This window comes from Hypanus sabinus, chromosome 8 (genome assembly GCF_030144855.1).
Source record: "Hypanus sabinus isolate sHypSab1 chromosome 8, sHypSab1.hap1, whole genome shotgun sequence".
Taxonomy (NCBI): Eukaryota; Metazoa; Chordata; class Chondrichthyes; order Myliobatiformes; family Dasyatidae; genus Hypanus; species Hypanus sabinus.
Genome location: NC_082713.1, coordinates 79140618 through 79166243, shown reverse-complemented (window position 1 = coordinate 79166243; position 25626 = coordinate 79140618). Strand labels below are relative to the sequence as shown.

General features: G+C 44.0%; 1 protein-coding gene across 2 annotated transcripts in view; it reads right to left on the bottom strand.

Moving 5' to 3' along the window:
* Window positions 1-25626, bottom strand: part of dock11 (dedicator of cytokinesis 11) — a 307563-nt gene that overhangs the window by 198806 nt on the left and 83131 nt on the right. For both annotated transcript variants that reach the window (XM_059977401.1, XM_059977402.1), the window contains exons 10-15: window positions 23285-23368; window positions 21280-21420; window positions 16763-16975; window positions 15116-15238; window positions 4918-5000; window positions 1064-1186 (exon numbers count right to left, since the gene is read on the bottom strand). In XM_059977401.1, coding sequence (XP_059833384.1) covers window positions 1064-1186; window positions 4918-5000; window positions 15116-15238; window positions 16763-16975; window positions 21280-21420; window positions 23285-23368 — 767 coding nt within the window. The remainder of the gene's footprint in view (window positions 1-1063; window positions 1187-4917; window positions 5001-15115; window positions 15239-16762; window positions 16976-21279; window positions 21421-23284; window positions 23369-25626) is intronic.

Below are 25626 nucleotides of genomic sequence, written 5' to 3'. Positions count from 1 at the left end.
GCTTGGTGGGGGCTGGGCGCTGACGCTTTTTGCTGAAATGGGTGAGGGGTAGGGGGGAGGTTGACGTGCTGATGCTTGTGTGGGGGAGGGGGAGAGGGGGGCATTGGGGTTCTAACTTTCCGCCGCTCATTCTTTTGGGCTTCTTCTGTTTTTCGTGGATGTCTGCAAAGACAATTATTTCAGGTTGTACACTGTATACATTGTCTGACAATAAATGGAACCATTTAACCATATTTCTGCATCATTTTGCTCAAATTAAGATGTATAGATAGTGTACTGCAGATATTCAAAATCTTTTTCCAATGGTAGGGTACCAAGTACTAGGGCCATAGTTTTAAGGCGAGAAGCAGAGATTCAAAAGCGAGCATGTTTTTCACACAGTGTGGATGACATCTGGCATATACCAACAGAGATGTTGGTGGAATCAGATAAAAACAAAAATCACTATCTTCTGTGCTTTACAACTCTACAACTCTCGGTCACTGCTCCACGTTACCATTCACATCTAGTTTAGTGAAGACTGCAGCAACACCTCTGACCCTGGTGGTAAAAGTTGAATAGTAGACTCACCAGTCTTGAGATGCCAGTAAGTCACCATGCTCAACAGCAGCACTAAGGAGCGACCTTTCATTCTCCTTATCAATCGCACATCGAGCAGAGCTGCTGGCTCAGCTCCAGAGTCTTAGGTGCCTGGATGGAGTTTGCACAGTCTCACTGTGACACAGAGGCTTTCTTCTGGGTGCAGCTGTTTCCTCCCATATCCAAAAAGTATACAGGTTGGTAGAGTTGTCACTGTTAGATGCCCCTACTATGTTGGTGAACACTTAAATCTGACGGGATTGTTAGGAATGTGGAGAAGAGAGTGCAAGTTTGCAATTGTCAGCGCAGACTCAGTATGCTGAAGGACTTGCTTTACAGCTTTTGTACTACGTAATTCTAGGTTGCATTTAATGCCCCTCAGATCAATGACGAAATTTGCTCATGGACATAATGTTAATCTTAACTTCCAATACCCTCTGGTATTCTGTGGGGGGGGGGGGGGAGATAAAAACAATATGCTCACTTTTTGAAGTCTGCCAGCACTTTCAGTAAATCTTCTGTAGACAGCTTGTTGCTATCCTGCTTGTAAAAAGGTGAGAACTTTCCACTTGTGTCCAAAGAACCTTCAGTGTCTTTAAACACTGGTCTGAAAAAAAAAGGAGAAAACACAACTATTAACAACCTAAGTCTAGCTTAAGTAGAAATCTAATTTGACAACAGTACTACAGCCTGCAACAACAATAATATTTCAATGTCATTGGCTGTAAACATTTGAGTTGTTACAGTGTTGTGAAAGACATCTCTTAAATCCACTTTTCACTTTTTTTTATTGTAGTATTAAACTTCCTCAGAAATATGATTGTGCATTTATTTTAAATTTCTCAAAAATAAAATTTATTCACAGGAAAAATATATACAAAAGAATGAAATACTTTACATTCTTGGTCAGTACATTACGGAATGTACACTTTGGAGAGAGAGGGGTAAAAACACTGTCATCGCATGGCCCTGAAGTTATAACCCTTTCAATATTTGAGAGCCTTTCCCACCCATCTCCAGCCTCTTTGTGTAAAGTGGTGGAAGGAGCCATCTTGTGGTCCTTCCCCATACAGCCTTCGCATTGTTTATTCACTGACAAGATGCACACAATGATCAGGGATTTACAAAAACAATTTATAATTTCAAAATAAAGGTTACTATTCTCTCAAAAACACAAGTTCAAGTGTATTGTCACTCAGCTGTGACCATATACCACCAAAAGTGTATACCACCAAATGAGACAACATTCCTCTGGAACAAGGTGCATAACACACAGTACATATAACTCACATATATAACACAAAGTAATATTACCACAAATAAATGAACAAATACCAAGGTGGATACAAGTTAAAAAGCAAACAATACAACTCTACTATGTGACCTGGGAGTTCAGTAGTCTCACAGCCTGGAGGAAGAAGCTGTTCCCCGTCACAACAGCCCTTGTCCTAATAATATGGCACCTCCTTCCAGATGGTAGGGGATTAAAGAGATTGATGGACAATTTGATGGGTGCAGGGGGAGCACCGTTCTCAGAAATCCCCCAATATACCCATAGGGACTGCAAGCTGCCTCTCCAAGGGCATCTGGGCACAAACATAACCTCAGAAGAGGGGCAGGTAGCCAGCTTGGGGACACCTGGACCCATGAATGGCCATCTTGATCAAGCTCAGGAAGAAGCAAGCTCAACAGGAGACCCACTGCCCTCCACCCCAGGTGAAGCACGGGGCTGAAGTGCAGCCAGAATCTGAGGAGCAAGTCCCTTCAGATTCTGAAAGAGGAGCTGCACCCTCTCACATTCCAGACATATACGGTACACTGACCCCTCCCGGCCACAGAAAGGATATGAGGACGTGGTGTCAGTGAACCGGATGAAAAATGTGTTACACGGCACTGCCCCATGCAACTCCTTCCACACAGTTTCCCAGTGTACAAAGAGAGGGCCACTTCATCATGAGACTTCACTGAGCACCTCCCTCATTGCTAGATGGTGAAACAGATCAGTATGAACTTGTGGGATTTTGCGAATAAAACATGCCAGAGTCATTTTATGTGCTTTTCAACAGCTTAGGCCTTCACTTCCATTACGAGCAAACCAAAAGCATCATGTCAGACACCATCTCTTACAGTGAACACAAGTTAACGATGCTGCTTGTTAATTACGTAGACCAGTTTCTATTACAAACAATATATGTCATCTATCACCCATTACATTACCTTATAAGGGTAAGGAACTGCCAGTTGCACAAGAGCAGCTTGTACAGGAACTGCCTTGGTGCATCACAAATTGGCATGGTGGTATCGCTGTAAGACTGCTTACATTATATTAGACCCTTTCCATTGTGAAATCTTGGGTTCCGTGAGTAATCTCGCCTCAGTAGGGGTTAGCAGTGCCAGGATCCCTCCACGTACCTGAGCCTGCCCAACACCCATCAACTTGGGATGGGGACTCCTCTCCCACAGAGCACCATCACCTCTCCATCCTCCCACGCTAACTGGCACAGGAACACTCTGACTAGATGTGACTAGACCCCAGACTTGATAAAACCGGAGCAGCCCCTGCAGAGCAGCACGACTGATTTCTGCTGCTGGGAGAGGCATGTTCTCCTGAAGGCAATCTCCCCTGGCAGAGGAAGTGTGGTGCCAGCTCATGCCATCTCAAAAGGTGCTGGCCGTACAGGGATCTCTGCAGAGTCCCGAGTTGCCAGCTGGGTATGTATGCACACCAGTGACTGACCGCCCTCCACAATCGGAAGATTCAGGATCGCAGAAGAGATCCAGTGTTCCTGTTGCCCCAGAAGTCATCCATCAGCCTTTTCCGGATCCAGGACTCAAAGGCAGTGAATAGGACCAAAGTGACCAGTCAGCACCACCAGCTGATTTATGGCCAGTGTCTCTCTCCAGTATGAGATTCAGTGCATCCCTCAGTGCACACACTTTTATGCTGGACAGGATCCATCACGATCATTCCTTCACAATACTTGGCTGAAGAACCAATAAATGTTGGACAGACCAAATGGCCTCCTCACTGAGTTGTTGACCACTTGATTGTCTGGTGTGTGCTCTGGGGAACAGTCCGTAGATCAGAATCCTTTGGCACACAGCTGCTGGGGAATAACCTGTGGCAATGCATCACCATGGCCTCTCAAACATTCACAGTCTGCAGAGCTGGGTGATCATTTCTTCCACAGTGCAACCATTGCAAGCTGCAACGTATGCTGAGGGTGACAAGTCATCTGTAGGGGCAGGCTGTGACGGGGAGATCACCTCTTACAGCTGGCCATGCGAGGTTTTGATGCTCGTTGGTCAGATCTGGTGAAGTGGCATTCTGCCGGATGGATTAGACTGTCTGCTCAGACAAAATCCAGAGTGTCCCTCTCCCCAGTGTCTGCTGTACAAATCACTGCCTGATGGACTTGTGGTCATTGATACTCTCTGGAAGAACCGTTCAACAAAGGCAACATCCAGCTGATGAGGTGTTGCACATTAGAGGGGCCAGGCCTACCTTCTGCAACACCCAGACAGGTAGAACCTCAGAACACTAACACTTGGTTCCACGTACTTTGGAACACACACTTCCTCATTCAAGGTGGTGGTCTTGAAGATCAAGACAATATTAGGTATGTACATTTTTCCCCATTCTCTGGGGACTTATGGATCATGTCTTGTTAAACTCCCTCCAACCTGGACGACATCCTGGGTGATTACCAAGGAAGAGGAAATCACCTCTACCTACATGTTCATTTTAGCGCACAACCTTGGTGTAGCCCACAATACATTGCTATGGGAATAGTAACACAATAAACTGAAATGTTCCTGAATTGGTCTTCTGGCTGTCAAAAATCCACTAATCAATACTGTCCTGTTGCCTGGCTAACATGCCAGTCTCAAACAAGACATCCAATGCAAAGATCAAGGTTTCATTCACCACTTTAAGATTTTGTTATTTGCACCAACTTATTGCTGTTTTATGCCACAAGGCCAAAAGTAATGCGCTGAATGTGATCAACTGAGGTGAGCGGAATCAAAGCTCTGCTGCAAAGAGGCTAAAGTATCGCCATGAGAGAGAAAGTTCACCTTTTAAGTTGATGACCTTTCACTAGAGACAGGAAATGTTAGAGGCCATGCATAACTTTCATCAAAGTATAAAACATCCTTCTTATTTTGGTTCAGATGAAAAATCATCCATGTGAAATGTCACCTCCGCTTCCCTCTCCCCAGATGCTGCCAGACTTGCTGGGTATCCCCAAATGTCTGCTTTAATTCTTTGCACATACAAGTCCATGTACAAAGACAATATTTCAACCATCAATGGTAGAGTTCAAATGAATCACTAACCTTGCTGCCCAAGCAAAAGGCATCTTGTAGCCTCCCAGCCTGCTGCAGATCTGCCTTGCAGCCTTAAGCACTTTCTGTGCAGCCTGGAAATAGAGAGGGAAGTGTCAGAGTCAAACGTCCAAGCCTTGAAACAAATCACACAGTTTGAATGCCAATCACACATCTACTGACTTCACACTGCAAACAAGCACTGACATTGCTCTATAATCCTGATCATCACTGGGCAGAGAATGCTTCACATTAGACATATTCAAGGAGGTAGATATACTTCAAGCAAAAACACAAGCAGTTGGAGTAACTCAGTGAGTCGGGTATTATCAATGGAGGCAAAGGGACAATTGACATTTCAAGTCATTACCCTGTATAAGGGCTAAGAACATTGATGTGAGGGAGCCAGTGTAAAGAGACGAGGAGGAGATGTGTGACAGGTGTTGGCAGTGATAGATCCATGAGATGGGAGAATGATGGACAGGTATAGCCAGGTGGGGATAGAGGAATGCAGATGAAGGCTCGGAGGTTACGTGGAGGCAATAAAGGGCTGCAGATGAAAAGAAGGTGATATGCACCACCAAATAAGGGGGTTATGGAGGGCAGAGGGAAGGTGAGGGGATAGTGGACCCAGTGGTTGGGTGTATGAATGAAAAGTAGATGGAACCAGAGTAGGGGAGGATAAAGAAACTGCTTAACAGAGGGTTGAGGGATTGGAAAGAATGTGGTGTATGAGTGGGCCTGAGTGGATCAGGAGGGGAGTGTTAGGAACAGAAAGTATCTGGTTATCTCACTGCTGCCATCATGTAGAAGGTACAAAAGCCTCAGTACTCGCATCATCAGGTTCAGGAGCAGCTACTACTCCTCAGATATCAGGTTCTTGAACAAAAGGGGATAACCACACTCTCTTGTCCATCTATTGAAATGTTCCCAACTAAAGATCTACTTTAAGGACTCTTTAAGTTGTTATCTCATGTTCTCATTATTTATTTCTACTTACAAATATTTGCATTTGAACAGTTTGTTGTCTTCTGCCCTCTGGTTGATCTTAGGTATTATTCTATAGAATTGCTGGGTATGCCTACAGGAAAATGAATCTCAGGGCTGTATATGGTGACACACATGTACTTTGATCGTAAAAGTTACTTTGAACTTCCTCTGAATTGAAGAGTTCACCGTTCATTCCATTAGGTTTCAGACAGTCCAGGAGAATAGAAGCCACTGGTCCCCTAGTTTGTGGCCTCTGATATATTTCATACCACTGGGGACTGGATGTATAGTGGGTGATCAGCTATGGCCCAGTTAAGACGGCACACTGGAGCAGTCTCTCACAGCTTCTTCAGACTTGGGCTCAGTCGTGACCACCAGGGCTGCCTGTGTGGAGTTTGCATGCTCTCCTTGTGACTGTGTGGCTTTCCCAGGTTTTCTTGCACATTCCAAAGTCACTGGCCATGGTAAATTATCCTAAGTGTGGACAGGTGGTTGAGTCTGAGAGAAATTATACTGGAGAATTTAAAAAATAGATTAGTGTAGTTTCAGTGTAAATGTGTACTTGATGATCAGTATGGGCAAGGTAGGGCAAAGAACCCATTTCCTTCCTGCATGACTCTTAAGAGCAGTTGAAAAGAAAGCATTGATTCAGTTTGGGAAATGCGTAAAGTAAATTTAATGTGGAGAGCAGAAATCAAAAAACATGTTAATGGGTGGAACAAGATTGCAAGGGAGGAGGCTCACAGCAGGACAACATGGACATTCACTCAGAATTAATAGCCCGTCACTGCACTGTATGTTCTGTGCAACAAGGTCTCTTTCTTGGGCTGCCGCCAGCTTCTTGTTCTGGCCTCTCTCCCATGACAGGCACCACCTTCTCACTTGCTTTTTTGAAGGCAGCTCCACCCCACAGGAATTAAATGAGCAGCGAACACACAGTCTTAACATGCCAGATATTTTCCCTCTCTGCCTAATAGGAGGAGAAACAGAAGTCAGGACTCTACACGATTGGTACAGCCAGAGGGAGAGTGGTAATGAAAGGCAGCAATGTGAAAAAATCCACATCTTTCCCAGTCCTCGCCTCAAAACTCATCTGCAACAGAGGTTTGCAAACTCTCTCTCATTTTCAGTCCAATCCCAGGATTGTGGGGAAAAGAGCTGGGGTGGGAGCAGAAAGAGTGGGAGCTCTTTCTGTTCGCTCTAAGGGTGGAAGCACATGACATTTGAGTGAGGGTGAAGGGAGATGGGAGATGACAGGCGAGGAGGCAAGCAAGGTAGGGGCAGAGTCTGAGAGAGACAGAACAAGGGAAAAAGCATGCGAGGCAGCTAGTGTACTTATTGTGCTCCCACACACGCAAGGAAGACTGTGCATGCGTACATGTGTCTGCAGAAGAGTGATCAGCAATTGTGTAATGGCTAGCAGGGTCTGAGGTGGCAATGATACTGGGCAGCCCAGGTGGTCAGTAGTGAGGGTGGAGAGAGGGGATCTTGGACTTTTGAGGTGGGGCATTGTCAGTGGATTGTGCATCGCTTACCTGCTTTTTCCAACTCCAGCTACCATAATAAGACCAGATCTCCCTGTGAGTGCCAACAACAGATGACCGAGACCAACATGGCCCAGGTTGCTGGACATGCCCCCAAAGGAAATGTCACTGTCCACACTCCCGGGAACTCAAGGAAACCGACAATGCCCAGTCAGCTCTTTGCAATGATGCAAATCAAATGGGAAATAATTGTTTTGAACTTCACTCATAGAAAAATCCTTTTTGTTTTAAATTATATAATGCTGAAAATGATTATGCAGTATACTTCTGGGATATGCAAGTATTACTTTTCTCTTTGTACTGAAACATTATTTGTAAAGTTACGTCTGGACTTAACCACAAAAGTAAAGCCTTCAAAACTGACTGAATACTTCTATGTAACACTTCCTTCCATTGTGCCACTATTTTCCTGAAGCCTCTGAAGTCAAGTCTCAGCAAAGATTGCAAGTGAGAGTCAGAACATATTTAATCCTTAAATGAAGCATCACTCTGCAGGCAAACTGAAATCTGAACAACATATCAAACCTATTCCACCACTCAGACCGTGGATGATTTTTACCCCAGTGTTTCATCCCTTGATATACTGACAAGTATACACTCGGACACTGTGGGACAATGGAAGAAATTGATAGGGCCCTGGGAGGGGTATTTGTATCACTGTTAGCCATGGGTGAGGTACTGTAAGGGTAAAGAGTAGCTAACATTGTACCTTTATTTAAGAAGGGTGGCAAGAACAAACCAGGGAACTACAGGGCAGTGAGCCAAACAAGTATGGTAAGAAAATTATTTCAGGGGATTCTGAGAGACAGGATTTTAACATTTTAATTCTGATTCCCATTGCCGTTCTGATGAGTCAATCCATGGCCTCCTCTAGTGTCAAGATGAGGCTACCCTCAGGGTGGAGGAGCAACATATTCCATCTGGGTATCCTCCAACCTGATGGCATGAATATCAAAAATCCCCCCCCCCCCACCACCATTCCTCTATTCCCCACTTCTACTTCTCACCGCCTACAACTTCCCGCTGGGTCCCCTCCTCCTTCCCTTTATCCTATAGTCCCGTCTCCTAGCAGATTCTTCCTTCGCCAGCCCTAGACCTTTCCCACCCACCTGGCTTCACCTATCGCCTTCTGGCCAGCCTCTTTCCCCTCCATTGTTTAATTCTGGCATCTTCCTCCCTTTTCCCTCAGTCCTGAAGAAGGGTCTCAGCCCGAAATGTCGACTGTTTACTCTTTTCCATAGGTACTGTCTGACCTGCTGGTTTCTAGATCTACTTGCATTTGAGAGGCGTGGATTAGGGATAATTAGGGATAATCAACACAGCTTTGTGCATGACAAATAGTCCTGTAAATTTTGAAGAGATGACAAAGGATTTTATTAAAGGGTCTTTGACAAAGTCCCCATTAGAATCCAGGGTAAGCAGGCCAAATGATACAACATCATCTTGATGGCAAGTATCAGAGGTGTAGGTATGTTTGTTTTTTCCCCAGAATGAAGGCCTGTATTTGGTAGTGTACTACAGGAATCAGTGCAGGCTCCTCATTGTTTGGCATATTAATAATATCGATCAGAATGTAGTTGCTAAAATTTGCAGGTGAATCGAAAGTTCAAAGTAAACTTATTATCAAAGTATGTGATACAAATTATGTATCACTATATATTACCTTGAGATTCATTTTCTTAAAAATATACACAGTAGAACAGAGAACTACAATGGAATCGATGAAGAACTATACACAAACACTGACAATCAATGTGGAAAAGATGACAAATTGTATATATGTATGTATAAATAAATCAGTAAATAATACTGAGCACATGGGTTGCAGAGTCTTTGAAAGTGACTGATAGGAGATGGAATCCATTCAGATTTGAGGTGAGTAAAGTTACCTACGCTGGCTCAGGAGCCTGAAGGCTAAAGAGTAAACAATTGTTCCTGAACAGTTGGTGGTGTGGGACACCGCTCATGTACCTTCTTCCCGATGACAGCAGCGAGAAGAAAGCATGTCCTGGATGGACAGTGTCCTTGATGATGGATACTGCTTTCTTGTGGCAGTGCTCCTTATAGACACTCACAATGGTGGGGAGGCCTTCGCCTGCGATGGACTGGGCTGCATCCACTGCAGCAGGCTTTCCCTACATTGTTGGTATAGTCCGCAGTAAACAAGGTTACAACAGGACATAAAATTAGTAAAGTGGACCAGGAATTGCAGATGGAATTTTACTCAGATATGTGTATGTCGGGAAGTTAAGCTGGGGCAGAACACACACAGCCATGGGCAGCATTATCCAGAGAGACATAGCATTACAAGGACAAACATCCCCTGAAGTGATTAAGCAGTTAGACAGGTTAGTGAAGAGGTAGTTTGTCGCAGTGGTCTTCACTAGTCAGGGCACTGAGTACAAAAGTTGTGATGTTACACAGCAGCTGTGCAAGACATTGGTGAGACTAAACTTGGGAGTACTGTGAGCAGCTTTGGTTGCCATACCACAAGGAGATGTGATTAAGCTAGAGAAGATGCAGAAAATGTTCACATGGATGCTAACTGGACTAGAGGATGAGTTATAATGAGTGACTCGAAAGCTGGAGCTATTTTTCCCTTGATCATAGGAGGCTGTGGAGAGATCTTACAGAAATGAAAGGGATAGATAATATGGATGGTCACAGACTTTTGTCTAGGGTAGACAAGTCCTAAACAGAAGGCTTAGGTTTAAGATGAGAGGGACAGACTTAAATGGGACTTAAAGGGCAAGTTGTATTTTAGACAGCGGATAGTGGGAATGTGATACAAGCTTCTAGTGGAACCAGCACTACTGGGAACAACTACAATGTTTAAAAGACCTTTATCACAGGTACATGGATAAGATGCAAGGGCGATATGGACCAAAAGTTGGCAAATGGTATTAGTTCAGGTTGACACCGTGGTTAGTTTAATGAGTCTTACTTCGTCCTGTATGACTCTGTGACAAAGCTAAATCATTTATCACACAGAATCCCTCTACACATCCATCCTACAACAGGTTATCTGAAGACTCTCACCTCTTCCTTGAACAGAAGCCCAACCAGTTCCCCTTCACAGCACAACACATTCATTTGCCTGGCTCACATTCAACAACTTCTTATACTCCACTCATTTTCTCCACATCAATGGAGCTGTCCTGGCTTCAGTTCGGCAGTCTACATACTGATGACTGCATTTAGGCTGATGCATTTCAAAATGTGAAAATTTCCACACTTGGCTGCCAAATTCGACACTGCCCTCACGTTCATATGATCCATCTCCAACTCTTCCCTTTCTGGATCTCATTGTCTGCATCTCAGAGGGAATACTAATCACCAATATCCAGACCTCTCACTATATCTTCTTGTGAGGATGCTATTCCATTTCAACACACACACCCGACCTGATGAATTACTCCAGCATTTTGAGTGTTGCTTTGGATTTCCAGCATCTGCAGATTTTCTCATGTTTGTGATACTATTCCAATCTTTCATCTCCTCTGTTTCCACAGTATTTGTTGTGAACTGATTTTTTTTTGTAATTTATTTTTTTTATTGAAGTTAATCATCAAACAAACATTTCCATAAGATGTATTTCAGACATTGTACTTATACATCATATAATCATATATATCACAAATCTCCACAAAGTATTTATCTGAGGTATATACTTATAGAAAAGAGTGGAAAGAAAAAACAAGCAAAAGGAAAGAACTATGTAGAAGTAGGGAGTGATCTTTTCTTTTTACAACAGATTCATTGATTTGTGAGAATAAAATCAGGCCTATGAGGCATAATGTAGTTAAATCATTTTTCCCCAGTATGAATCAAATTGTTCCAGCTTATGATTAACAGATGCTGTTACCTTCTCCATTTTGTAAATGTCCATTGTAATTTCCATCTATGCATTTAAAGTTGGGCTCTCCTTTGATAAACCATTTCCTAGTACGAGTCTTTTTACCAGCCACCAACAGTATATTCATTAAATATTTATCTCTTTTCAACCATTCTTGAGGTATATATCCAAAATATATGGTCTTACTCTCCAAGGGTATTTCACATTTAAAGACGTCTTGTAGGGCACTGATTTTGTAACATCATTTCTTCTGTGATATTTTCTTTTTTCCTTAACTCTGGCCACCCCTCCACCATGTCTTACCTTTTTACCTTCCAACCTGCCCCTCTGCCAGTCAGAGATCCTGGGTCCTCATCTCACACTCAGAAATTGCCACTTTCAATGACTCATCTTCCCAATTGCCCTCATCTCCTACAGGACTCCACCAGTGGATACATGTTCTCGGCTCTATCAGCACTTTGGTGGAACTCTTCCCTTTGTCGCTCTCTGGACTGTTCTTCCTCTCCACCGATTGTTCTCTTTCTCAGTTCCCCCTCCCCCCCCCCCCACACAACTGCAGGAGAGGCAACAGAGCTATTTTACCTCGTGTTTTCTCAGCATTAATGAGCCCAAACATTCCACTAATGGAGCAGCCATTCTCCTGCACTTCTTCCAAACGTGTTCTGTATTCACTACACAGGATGTTGATTTCCTCATCAATATGGCTTTGGTGGCCTCTGTTCATTCTGTGGGATTATGAGCTTTGAGTTATCTGTCACATTAAGTGACTGGGTTGGGAGATAAATCTCATTCTGATCTGTGTGACTTTGGCCTCCTATGTTTTTGCAATAAAGGCCTATAGAAGCATGAGGAGTACCATCTAAGATTGCATCTCAGCACTGTGGGATTCGATACTTAATTCAATAATTTCAGATAGTTCACTGATTTTGGTTTTAATCAGGATACACCTGCTGTGCTATCAGTTAACCCAGTTTTTCTCTCTTCAGACACTTTGTTTGATCTAGCTCTGGATTCCAGAATGTGGCAAGAATCCAAGGGCAGCAGTAAATCCCACATGCATCTTCATGGCTTTAACAGGAACCTCTCTTCATTTTCTCTCATTCTCTCTAAAACTACTCATTTATTAGAGAATTCAATAAACACGGGAACACCTGAGTAATCCTGGCCTCCTTGTCAGAGATACTGACACACCACTCTTAAATTTACTTATGTTTTCCTCTTTCCCGGATCTGATGAATGAAATGATTGATAGATAGATACATTATCAATCCCAAAGGAAATTACAATGTCACAGAAGCATTGCAAATGCAGGGATAAGCCAATATACAAATAGTAGAAGAGAAGTAGAAAGAATAAAAAATAAATGACCTCAAACAGTCTAACAGGACGGGGTCATCACCTCCCCAGATACAGGTTGATTCATTATAGAGCCCAACAGCCGCAGGTAAGAATGACTTCATACAGCGCTCTTTGGAGCAGCACAGTTGTCTTAGTCTGTTACTAAAAATGCTCCTCTGTTCAGCCAAGGTGGCACGCAGAGGGTGAGAAACATTGTCGGTATTGCCAGGATTTTCTGTAGGGTCCTTTGTTCTACCACAGCCTCCAGTGTGTCCAGTTTGACTCCTATAACAGAGCCAGCCTTTCTAATCAGTTCATTTGGGAGGAGGGAATTTGTTGGTGTTTCAGTTTGAGACCCTGCATCAGGACAAGGAGTGGAGAGGGAAGATCTTGCAGTACATGTAGCAAGGTATTCAAATCATAAAAGGTTACAAGTCCACGACGGACATCAATGAGAGTGACACCTCCCTGCCTGAGAGGCTGAATACCTAAGCACAGTTTTATTCAATGGATGATGTAAAATCGAGGAGAGTCCCCTCGCCCCCTGTGAAACAGGAACCCTCTCTGGCCACAGAGTTGAGGATGATCCTAGCCAGGGTACACCCATGCAAAGCTATGGGGCTGGACAACATATCTTGTTAGGTGCCGAGGATTGTGCAGCCCAGCTAACAGAGATCCTGACAGACATTTTTAACATCTCTTTGCAACCGTCCACAGTCCCTACAGGCTTCAAGGCAGAACCATCATTCTGGTGCCCAAGAGAGTGATGGCAACTGCCCTAAACGATCACCACCCAGTGGCAATGACATTAAAGAAGTGCTTTGATCAGCTGGTAATGGATTGTATAAAATCCCACCTTCCATCTACGTTGTACCTTTTACAGTTCACCTGCCCTCAAACTGGTCCATTGGTAATGTCATAGTCTTAGCCCTCCACTCTGTTCTGTCCCACCTAGAAAACAAAGCCTCATCTGCCAGGAAGCTATTCATCAACTCCATCTCAGCATTTAACTTGATCATCCTTGGAGGCTGGTGGGTACACTGTCCTGACTGGGGTTCAAGATCTCCCTCTGTAACTGGATCTTGGACTTGCTAATGGAAGGACCCCAGTCAGTCCGAGCTGACAGGAGTATCTCAAGCTCCATGCTAAGCATTGGTGCCCCCCAGGACTGCGTGCTCAGCCCACTGCTGTTCATGCTGCTGACTCACGACTGCCCTGCCAGATCCAGCTCAAACCACATCTTCAAGTTCGCTGATGATACTTCAGTGGCCGGCCTCGTCAGCAACAATGATGAGTCAGCATAGAGAGAGGATTGTCAAATGATCTAAGTCTCAGTATGGACAAGGCAAAAGACATGATGATTGTGGACTTCAGGAAGGCTCAGGTCAACCACTCTCCACTGCACGTCATCGGCTCTGCTGTGGAGAGAGTGAAGAGCACAAAGTTCCTTGGCGGGCACGTAACGAATGAGCTAACCTGAACCCGTAACTACACTGTCTCACTAGTCAAGGTGGCACAGCAGCATCTACACTTTCTGAGGAGATTGAACATGCAGGCATCCCCACCCCCACTCTAACAGCTTTCTCCAGGAGCACCAAGAGCGTCCTGTCAGACTGCATCATTGTGTACAGAAGCTGTAAGGCATCAGGCTGCAAGACCCTACAGAAGACAGTAAAAACTGCCGAGAGCATCACTGGAGCTTCCCACCCCGTTTGTGACATTTAACTAGAATCTTGTATACAATGGGCCCAAAGCATTGTTGAGAATCCCTACCACCCATCCCACAATCTTTCTGACCCACTCCCGTCAGGAAGGAGGTCCAGCAGCATCAGGACTAGGACTGCCAGACTGGGTAACAGCTTCTTCCCTCAGGCTGTGAGACTATGAATACCCACCAAGGTTTCATCAACAGGACAGCCAGCTGTCCACTGCTTACCTGTGTTATTCATTTTACATGCATTTTGATTGATCTTTTCTTATTTGTGGTAATATTTTGTTTTACAGTATGTGCTGAGTGGGATATACATATTGTGGGTACACCGTGGTCTGGAGGAACACTGTTTCATTTGGTTGTATACATGTACAGTCAGATGACAATAAACAAACTTGAAGATAGTAGCAATATTACAGTTTGAGACCATCTTCCCTCTTCAGGATCTTGACTGCAAATGCCATAAATTCCTCCCCCGCCTTCCCCCCTCCCACAGATGTCGTTTGACCTGCTGATTTCCTTTAGAAGTTGGTTTGCTTTTGCTCCAGATTTCAGCATCTAAAATCACTTAAGTCTCCCTTGCATCAGCGCTCTAAGCTACAATCCTTAATCCACCGATCCTCTCCTACAGCTTCCCAACATGGGAAAACACTTCAGCTTTTAATCATTCTACCTCCAAGTGAAATGTGAAGACGCTGAGCAAATTGACATGTAACAAAGAAACTGTCCTCGTTACGACAAGGGCCTGGGGCTTGTGAGCATCGTACATACCTTGCCTGTATCAGAACTTTTAATGTATGGCTCAGCACACTGTGCAATTCCCCCTTGGAGCACCTTCTCCACCCGGGCCACTAGGTAGATCTCTGGGTGAGGGACCGTCACTGAGAATATACCCTGCAATAAACACATACACACAGACAACATCAGAGTCCAAACAATGGCCATAAGAAACCAGTGTACATTCTTGGATTCATTCATAGAAGCCCATTGAACCTGATTTAGGACTTCAGGCACTAAATGCCAGTGTCTGGCTAGAACCCCAAATCAATGGTAACAAAGGGGATGCCCACATCACAGGGGTCACTGGGTCTGACCTTTTAGATCAGCAATCAAAACAGCTGCTTTATCAAAGCCATTGGCTGTTATAATTACTCTTTTCTGCCTTTGATAATGTTGGCCCTTGGTTTAAGATGGAATAATATTGCAAGGCTATAGAATACCATCTTGGTGCAACCTCACCAACCTGATCTTATTCCAAAGCTCTCAACATGAGATTATTAGTGACCACAGTGCATTGCCATGTTTATACACAATAATGCACAAATTACAAGGTGATTATAGGTTCGCGACAGAACGATAACAATTGCTGAATGTTTCACTGTAATTGTCAGGCCAACAAACAATGGAACACGGGCAATGTCATCATCTTTTCCATTATGATCCAAAGTTTGGATGGGTATCTTGTTGATTTTGCTGCCATTTGTACAAGCATATCAATTGAGAAAGTAGTGAAAGTCTGGATTTAGTTTCTCTGAATGATTTTACTGTTCTCTGTGACACTATTGGTTCTTAGTACACAAACATCCACTGCTTTGTTACTCGATATACATCTTCTCAAACAGAGGTTAGCCAAATTGGAAGAGTGGTGGTTAGGAATGCATGGGAAACACATTCATATTCCAGGTGTTTCACAGGCATCAGAGAAGAAGAAAAGCTGATTCACAAATGTATTCTTCAAGTTGCTTCTCTGATCAGTCAGGAAGCAAGGGGAAGGCCAAATAAAATCAACAGCTTGATGAATCATCATTCAAAACCAAATCAGAACCTTAAGGTGGCATACATTCATTCTTTCTATGGCCCTCCCTGTATTGGAGGTAACGTGTCGCTGACACCACCATTTAAATGGGTAATATACCCTTTACTGTCTCTGACACCACCATTTAAAGGGGTTACATACCCCTCACTGTCACTGACACCACGATTTAAATGGGTAATGTACCCCTCACTGTGTTGCTGACACCACCATTTAAAGGGGTAAAGGGATAACGTATCCCTCACTGTCACTGACACCACCATTTAAAGGGGTTACATACCCCTCACTGTCGCTGACACCACCATTTAAAGGGGTAGTGATAATGTACCCCTCACTGTCACTGACACCACCATTTAAAGGGGTTACATACCCCTCACTGTCGCTGACACCACCATTTAAAGGGGTAGTGATAATGTACCCCTCACTGTGTTGGTGACACCACCATTTAAAGGGGTAACGTACCCAGTGTCACTCTCAACATTTAAAGGGGTAAAATACCCTTCACTGTCTCTGACACCAGCATTCAAAGGGGTAACATGCCGCTCACTGTTTCTGATGCCACCTGTATTGGGGGTAGCAGATCCACACCACCACTGCGATCCTACCTGTTTCGGGTAACAGAGTAGCTTCTCGTCTATCCCCTTCAGGCGGCTGCCATGATGGTCCTCGCTCGTCTTCCCATTTTCAGCTGCTCCCTCTGAGCTGCTCTGTAACATCTGGCGCACAGCTGGGGGATTCAGTTCCACGTGGAAATCCTCAGAGATCTTGCAGTTGTTATTGGTATCAAACAGTGCAAGGGTCACAAAGAAAGGTTCAACCTGAAGTGGGATGCATTGACACAGTGAAATTGGGAATGTAGGTGTACGGAGCATAGGTTAATATGCCAGTGGATCCCTCTGCAATACCAAATATGTGTTTACATAACACCTGGTACATTCTCACTTTACTCTGGGAAACCCTGGAACAATCCCAGTGAAGTACTTTGGACAGGCAGTCACTGCTGAAATGCTGAAATGCAGAAAATATAAACTACCAATTTTTGCACTGCAGGATCCCAACAACAATCCAATAAAACAGTAGCACTGATGACAAGATAAAGATCAGCCTAGAACTAGAAAGAACTACTTTCTTCTCATCAACTTAAAATGGCAAACTCCCTTTAGAATATAACAAGATCTGAGTCAAAGAAACAACAAAAACACACAAAACGCTGGAGGAACTCAGATCAGGCAGCATCTATGGAAATAAATAAAGTCGATATTTCGAGCTGAGACCCTTCATCAGTCCTGATGCTGCCTGACCTGCTGAAGTTCCTCCAGCATTTCAGGAACAGCTTCTTCCCCTCTGCCATCTGATTCCTAAATGGACATTGAAGCTTTGGACTCTAACTGACTTTTTAAAAAAATATACAGTATTTCTGTTTTTGCATGTTTTTTTAATCTATTCCATATACATAATTGATTTACTTGTTTTATTTTATTTATTTTTTTCTCTCTATGTTTTATTTTATTTATTATTAATTTCTTCTCTCTGCTACGTGATGCAATGCTTTGACCTGCTGCTGTTAAGTTAACAAATTTCACATCACATGCTGGTAATAGTAAACCTGATTCTGATTTGCGAGGTTGCCTTGGATTTCCAGCATAGACAGATTTTCGTGTGCTTGAAAACAAACCACACTTGGGATATTCAAGCAACACACACAAAATGCTGGTGGAGCACAGCAGGCCAGGTCGATAGGAAGAAGTACAGTCAACGTTTTGGGCTGAGACCCTTTGTCAGGACAAACTGAAAGAAAAGATAGTAAGAGACTTGAAAGTGGGAGGGGGAGGGGGAAATCCGAAATGATAGGAGAAGACCGGAGGGGGAGGGATAAAGCTAAGAGCTGGAAAGTTGATTGGCAAAAGGGATACACAACTGGAGAAGGGAAAGGATCATGGGATGGGAGGCCTAGGGAGAAAGAAAGGGGAAGGGGAGCACCAGAGGGTGATGGAGAACAGGAAAGGAGGGAGGGGAAAAGGAGGGGGGGGAAGGAGGGGGGGGGAAGGAGGGGGGGGAAGGAGGGGGGGGAAGGAGGGGGGGGAAGGAGGGGGGGGAAGGAGGGGGGGGAAGGAGGGGGGGGAAGGAGGGGGGGGAAGGAGGGGGGGGAAGGAGGGGGGGGAAGGAGGGGGGGGAGGAGGGGGGGAAAGGAGGGGGGGAAAGGAGGGGGGGAAAGGAGGGGGGGAAAGGAGGGGGGGAAAGGAGGGGGGAAAGGGGGGGAAAGGAGGGGGGGAAGGGGGGGAAGGAGGGGGGAAGGAGGGGGGGAGGGGGGAAGGAGGGGGGAAGGAGGGGGGAAGGAGGGGGGAAGGAGGGGGGAAGGAGGGGGGAAAAGGAGGGGGGGAAAGGAGGGGGGAAAAGGAGGGGGGAAAAGGAGGGGGGAAAAGGAGGGGGGAAAAGGAGGGGGGAAAAGGAGGGGGGAAAAGGAGGGGGGAAAAGGAGGGGGGAAAAGGAGGGGGGAAAGGAGGGGGGAAAAGGAGGGGGGAAAAGGAGGGGGGAAAAGGAGGGGGGAAAAGGAGGGGGGAAAAGGAGGGGGGGAAAGGAGGGGGGAAAAGGAGGGGGGAAAAGGAGGGGGGAAAAGGAGGGGGGAAAAGGAGGGGGGAAAAGGAGGGGGGAAAAGGAGGGGGGAAGGGGGGAGGGGGGGAGGGGGGGAGGGGGGGAAAGGAGGGGGGAAGGAGGGGGGAAGGAGGGGGGAAGGAGGGGGGAAGGAGGGGGGAAGGAGGGGGGAAGGAGGGGGGAAGGAGGGGGGAAGGAGGGGGAAAAGGAGGGGGAAAAGGAGGGGTGAGAGAGAGAGAGAATGAATAATAGATAGATAGATAGATAAATAAATAAATAAATAAAGGTTGGTGTAAGAAGGGGAGGTGGGCCATTAATGGAAGTTAGAGAAATCAATGTTCATGCCATCAGGTTGGAGGCTACCCAGATGGAATAGCGGGTATTTGTTCCTCCAACCTGAGTGTGGCTTCATCTTGCCATGGATAGACATATCAGAATGGGAATGGGACGTGGAATTAAAATGTGTGGCCACTGGGAGATCCTGCATTCTCTGGCAGACAGAGCGTAGGTGTTCAGCAAAACGGTCTCCTAGTCTGCATCGGGTCTCACCAATATATAGAAGGCCACACCAGGAGTTTGGGATATTGCCTGGTCTCACTACTCAAGGAAGTGAATATGTGACCAAGGGGGTACAACAAATGTTATCATTCCTGGGATGGGATGTGGTGCTTTCCTATCAGAAATGGCTAAGCAGATGGGACGTATTATTGAATTCTGAAGAATGACCTGATGAAACATTCAATTTTTTTGTGGTGCTTAATGCAGATACAGAGCTTATGCTTAACCGAGCTGAAGTGACTCAAACCGAGGGTCATAGTGTTGGAATTTAGCGTAGGCCATTCAGAACAGATGTGAGGAATTCCCAGAAGAACATGAGTCTCTGGAAGTCTAGTCAAGTTTACTGCCACTTGCACAAGTACATGCATGTCCGTGTGCAATGAATAGTTCCTGCACCAATATCACAGGCACATAGTACCACATACACAATCTTCACAAGAAAGCGGATAAATCAAACAAAAGTTCATAAGGAAGAACAGAATTAGAACAAAGAGAGAGTCTGTTTCAGTGCAAAGTGACCAAACCCAAGAGCACTGTGGAGGCTCAGTCACTGAGTACTGTATGTCCAAGACACAGTCAGACTTTTCCATTTTAATGAGGAGCATGGGGTTAATGCAGGAAGGTAGTGCTGAGGTAAAAGATCAGTCATGGAGAGATCCTCATAGAGGTGAGTGATGTACACCATGAGCCCCACTTAGATTCATTGCCACAAGCAGGAAGCTCGTTACCCCAGACATGTTAAACCCCCTTCCGGTTTGAGATATTTGTTCACAGGAATCTCACCATAAGCACAGATCACTGAAGACTTTAATTACGGTAATAGATGCCCAGAAATTCCAATCCATTCAAGTATTCTTTTCAAAAGATTATTGTCACATAAGTCATTGTCTTCTGGCTGAAATGTGATTAATAGCTATTCACTGGTCCTTTTGCCAATCTCTGAATCTCTTCACATTTCACATGATAAAGGCCCTACATCTCGCAGGCAGTTGTGCCTATGGAGGACCAACAATGGAGACAAATCAACAACTGTTGTTGTGCGCTAGAATCTCCAGACGTCTATGTTGGTTGCTTTCCTCTCATTCAGTCAGAGTGCGCATCACCATTTGAAAAGCTATGGCTCTTACATCAAGGCTCAGGGGTTCAAGCCTCTTACCCCAAACTAACATAATAACTGCAACGCCCATGAAATACTGGGGTCGCGTCTTGGCTGGACTAAAGATTTTGCGATACTATCAGAAGTCTTCTTGTCATTCAGACTGATAAGGGGCTTACATACAATGGGGACAGAGGAAGCAGGATCAGAGATGACTGGATGCAGATTAAGGGTAGAACCTGAGAGAAGGGAAGAATCTTCTTTCATGAAGATTTGGTGGGATTTGAGCTGCTCTCCTTGAAAACAACAGCCTTGCTACTAACTTACAAATGCAAGTTTGAAACTTTAATCCTATGAGAAATGAAACTGAGGAGTGAGAAGAACTGGTATTTCTTCCCAATTGCCTTGATCATCCACGATGACTTACCTGACCTCCTCCAGTGTTGTAAGGATCCTACAACAGCCCACTGCTCACTGTGGGAACTTGCTGTGCAAATTAATCACTTACTTTGCCTCACCCTAACAATGGCAATAGCAGTTCAAAAGTAATCTGTTGACAGTGAAATACTTTGTGATGCTGTAGTATGTGTTATATGAAGCTCTTTCTTCTCCCTTACATCAATCTACTTAGAGCAAAAAAGCAAACAGCTGGAGGAACTCCACAGTTTAAGCAGCACCTGTGGAGGTAAAGGGATTATCTTGCATCTCCAAGTTGTTCAATCTAATTGGGAACAATTTTCTGACAAAGCGAGCCTTTGCCAATTATTTTTATTGTAATATAAACAGGGTTTATTTTGTGCAGTACCCATGTTAAAACAACTACTTCTCATATGGAAAGATTGAGGCAAAGAGTAGATAATTTTAAATGCAACTCACATTTGTTTGTGTTCCATCTCCCTGCTCACTGACAAGACCTTGGAGAGCAAACGTCAAGTTGTGGCACTTTACCAGGAAGCGTTTGCCAAATCTTTCTTCAAATGGCCTCACATCGGGTTCAATGCCTGAAAAATCTAGTTTCTTAAAAAAGAGCACAGATTTCAATAGCTGACATCACAAGTAGATAACCAGAGAATTAATTAAAATCCATCATACAAGTACTTTCTGTTAAGACTTAGTTGTGTGAATTCTGTCTGAATTCCACCATTGCCTTCAGTTTTGAATTACACACAAGATGTCTATAACTATTGCTGTGCTTTATCTAAATGTTGAGAGTTCAGCCGGCACCTTATTTCATTCTTGTTTTGTCTCTTTCTGTCTCAGTAAACTGACATATTAATCATATCAACAGCAATCAAATAGGTGCTCCTATGAAAGGCCAAAAAGATGCATCTCACACTCTGCAGCCACAGTATGAAGTGTGAAGGAGCTGACTATTTCATGCTGCTGCATTAAGGGTCCATCTGTCCTGTTCATTGAAAGCTGCTTCCTCACGCTAGCTGGGGATTGGCTCGTTTAAGGACAATGCAGCCCCTCCCACCACTGCCATTTAGCTAATGACATCATGGCATCAGCAGAATTTAAAACTACTGCATGGAAACCACTCACTCTCTTTTTGTTCTCCAGGTTTCTACAGGCAAACAGTACCATGGAAACACTGAAGGTGTACTGCAGCAAAGTGGGCTCGGGTGCACAGTTTAGAAAGAGTACAGTACTTGTCACTGTGTGTATGTTTAGTGTCTGTTTCATCCTGCTACTTTGGACACTCACTTTAGATAAGTTTTTTTTAAACCGAGAGTAACTTGAAAGGTTTACTGAATGTTAAGTGTCTGTTTTGTCCTTTAAATAGTTAACCTACTTAATAGTAGTGAGCGTCTTCTGACCAGCTGACTGAACCTGAAAACCTGATTACACTCAATTGGCACAGTGAACAGGGTCTGTGACTGAGCAGAAGGTGAATATCTTTGAAAGGAGAAAGTAAAAGTGAACCCCCCCCTCCCCCCACATGAAGAGTGCCAAGACCCAGTGCGGGACCAATAACAGTACATATAGAGTACGCATATCTTCTGTAGAGTATCAAAGAGCTCTACTTAATTCACTAATGGGAGTTATAACTCACTGGATTGCTTCTACAGTCTGCACTCAATGAACGAAAGTTCTAAGAGGCATTGGGGACAGGGAAGTTTCCAAATGATCTGATGATTGTGATGCAATGGATAACCTACACAGATAAACCTGGGTTCTCTGCAGTGAATTAACTTGCAAATCAAGAATCCATGTAATGCTTTTTGTTTCTGATTTTGCAGATTTTCACAACCAGGTCCAAATCAGAAGGTTTGCTCAGAACAAAAGATCCACAAAGGAAGTGCCAAAAAATCTGATACCAGCTAAAAACAGTGTTTTAATGACTAAAAATATTCCTTGTTAAACTGTAATCTGAGAGTTTACAGATAATATTTAAAAGGCTAGGTAGAATCAACAATTCAGAATTCTCAGATGGTTCCATTCACTGTTAATGAAATGTCATGCAGATGAATTTAATTCAAATTTGTATACGGATTGTTTTTTGTGAAAACTGACACACAAAATAAAATTCATCTTTCAATTGGGAATGGGAAGGCCCCACAGAAAAATAGTACTCATTAGGTTGCAATTGTGAAAATCGGAAATCAGGTTGTATGGAACAGCTCTTGTCAGGGCAATGCATTTATAGCTTTGAATGAGAACAACTAACCTGATCTGGTTCTGTATAATCAATACACTGAACCCTGACCTCATCGAGGTTGCAAATGTAGATACAAATTCAAGAAAATGATCATTCTTCCTCATAAACTATAGATAAAACTCTCCATTCAATATCTACTGAAGGGTATGGAGGGTGGTAGAATACCGGTACATGCCAGAATACAATGCTTTACAGAGATTACTCTGCTGCCAGGTTTACCTGTGCCTCTGCATCCAAAGGAAACAGCTTACATCTGCCTTCACTTCGGCTGGCTTTGTTGTGGTAATCCGATTCTCTGGCATACTAGAAAGGAAAGAGAGGGGAAATGTTGTTATTGTTCCTTACAGCACAGTTGAAGGCTGAGGATTCAAATATCCACAGATAGCATTATCAGCACCTGATAACTGTAATACGAATCTGAGGAGATTCAAATTATTTTATTTTGATATAAGATGACTTTGTGTTTAAAGATGAAGGAGTATTGTCCTAAATGATCATCTGACACTACGGCTGTCATTCTACAAGTCTGATAGATGTTTCTTAGATAGAAATCACTTCACTGTAAAACACATTCTAACATGAAGGTATCTTCACAACATTGGACAAGCACCTGAATCACTATGGTACAAAAAGATTGTTATAGAGCAAGTGCAGGTAAATGGGATTAGTGCCCATAGGTATTTAATGATTAACATGGACATTATGGCCAAAGGTAATTCTGCTGTTTCGCTCTTTGCTGGAAATGTGAAATTAAACAGAAATGTGGAAGTGCGTGGAAGGTCATGCAGTACTTGTGGAGAACTAAGAGTCAAATGTTTCAGCTTGACAACTATTAGCCATTATGTTTGAAATTGGACACATCTTAGGGCAGACAGAAGGGAAGGAGAGGAATGTAGAGATCATAGGAACTGTATGATACAGATACATGGAGAGATTAAGCAAGAATGGTTTTGGTGGTGGTGAGAAGGTAATGACAGATGATTTGTGTGGCTACAAGTAGAACTTGTTAGATTTTTACCTTGTAGCAATTCAGTACGACACCCAGTTTTTGCTGTCTGTAAGTTCTCATCCCACCCTCCTTTACTGATGTACTAAATAAGTTCACTGCAGAAATGTAATCTGAGACTGTACAAATGTATAGTAGTGTAGGGCTTCCAGTATCATTAACTGTGGTGTTAACTGTTCAGGCTAACAAAATGGCTTCTCTGTATTGTTACGATGAAATAGCTTCTCTGTAATGTTATTTAATGCTGTAATGGGTTTCTGTATCTGGAATGTTTGGGTTATAACTGCAGATAAGGGGGGAACTAACCAATGGAGAATTGTTATGCTATCTTGTATGCGTGAGCTGAGTGGGAGTTTGCAGTTTTTTTTGGGAGGTGAGCGAGGAAGACGGAGGTGTGAGGAGCAGTCAGCAGCTCCAGGGTGGCGGATACTGGATGTCGGCAGTTTGGACGGTGGCCGGAGTCACGGAAGGTTGTTGTGGATGGAACCGGGGGCGTGAGCTCCAATGTATTAAAATACTATGTGCACAAACTGATAAACTTATTGATTTGGCGCCTTTAGGTTATCTGTTTCTACTAACCCATCACTAAGAAATAACTATAAAGTTGTAATTATTTCCTCGCCTTTGGTGTATTGTCTGATATTTGTGTTGCCAGCGTGTACGAATGTGCATTACTGTTGATGGGGTGACGGCGGTTCACCCTAGGCGAACGGGGGTAATTTGGGGGCACAGATGCTACAATAGGATAGGTACAACCAGCACTCATCGTCCTGCTCATGGGCTTTCCACTCTGGTAAGCTTCACTGATGAGCCAGTATCTACAATACCAGGAACTTGTCCATTATCTTTTAGAGACGTTCAAAGTTATGTTCATAAACAACAGAACTTGGGTTATGAGACGATGGGTGAGAAGCACAAAGTCAACAGATGCAAGTTACAAGGCCATGAGCTCTGATGACTGCTAACAGATTTTACCCCCAATAATTCTCCCCTTCAATACCCATTTACTCTCACCTCCTTGTTCAACCTGACAGAGAAACATAGGACAGAAACAGGCTTTTCAGTTCACCGTCTGCACCAACTAGCAAACAATCAAATAAATATTGACCTAAATCCTGTTTCTTAATCACCCCATATCCTCTCCTTCAACACATTAGACAGAATTTATAGTACACAATTAACCTACTAACCCCAGTGTCTTTAGGATGTGGAAAGGAACCAGTGTACTCAGAGGAAACCCAGTCACAGGGAGAGCATGCAAACTCTGCACAGATAGCATTAAGGTCTGGATTGAAATCAGGTCCCTGCTGCTCAGAGTCAGTGGCTCTATCAGCCTCTGTCACCCCTTCATTTCCATCTCTCTGCACAATGCCCATAGCGCAAGGGTAAAAAGACCCTGATGAGAGTTCTATACAGACCCCCAAACAGTAGTAAGGATGCACTCCACAAATTACAATGGGAGTTAGAAAATGCATGCCAAAAGGGCAATCTTACAATAATCATAGGGGATTTCTATATGCTGAGAGGTTGGGAAAACCAGGTTGGTGCTGGATTC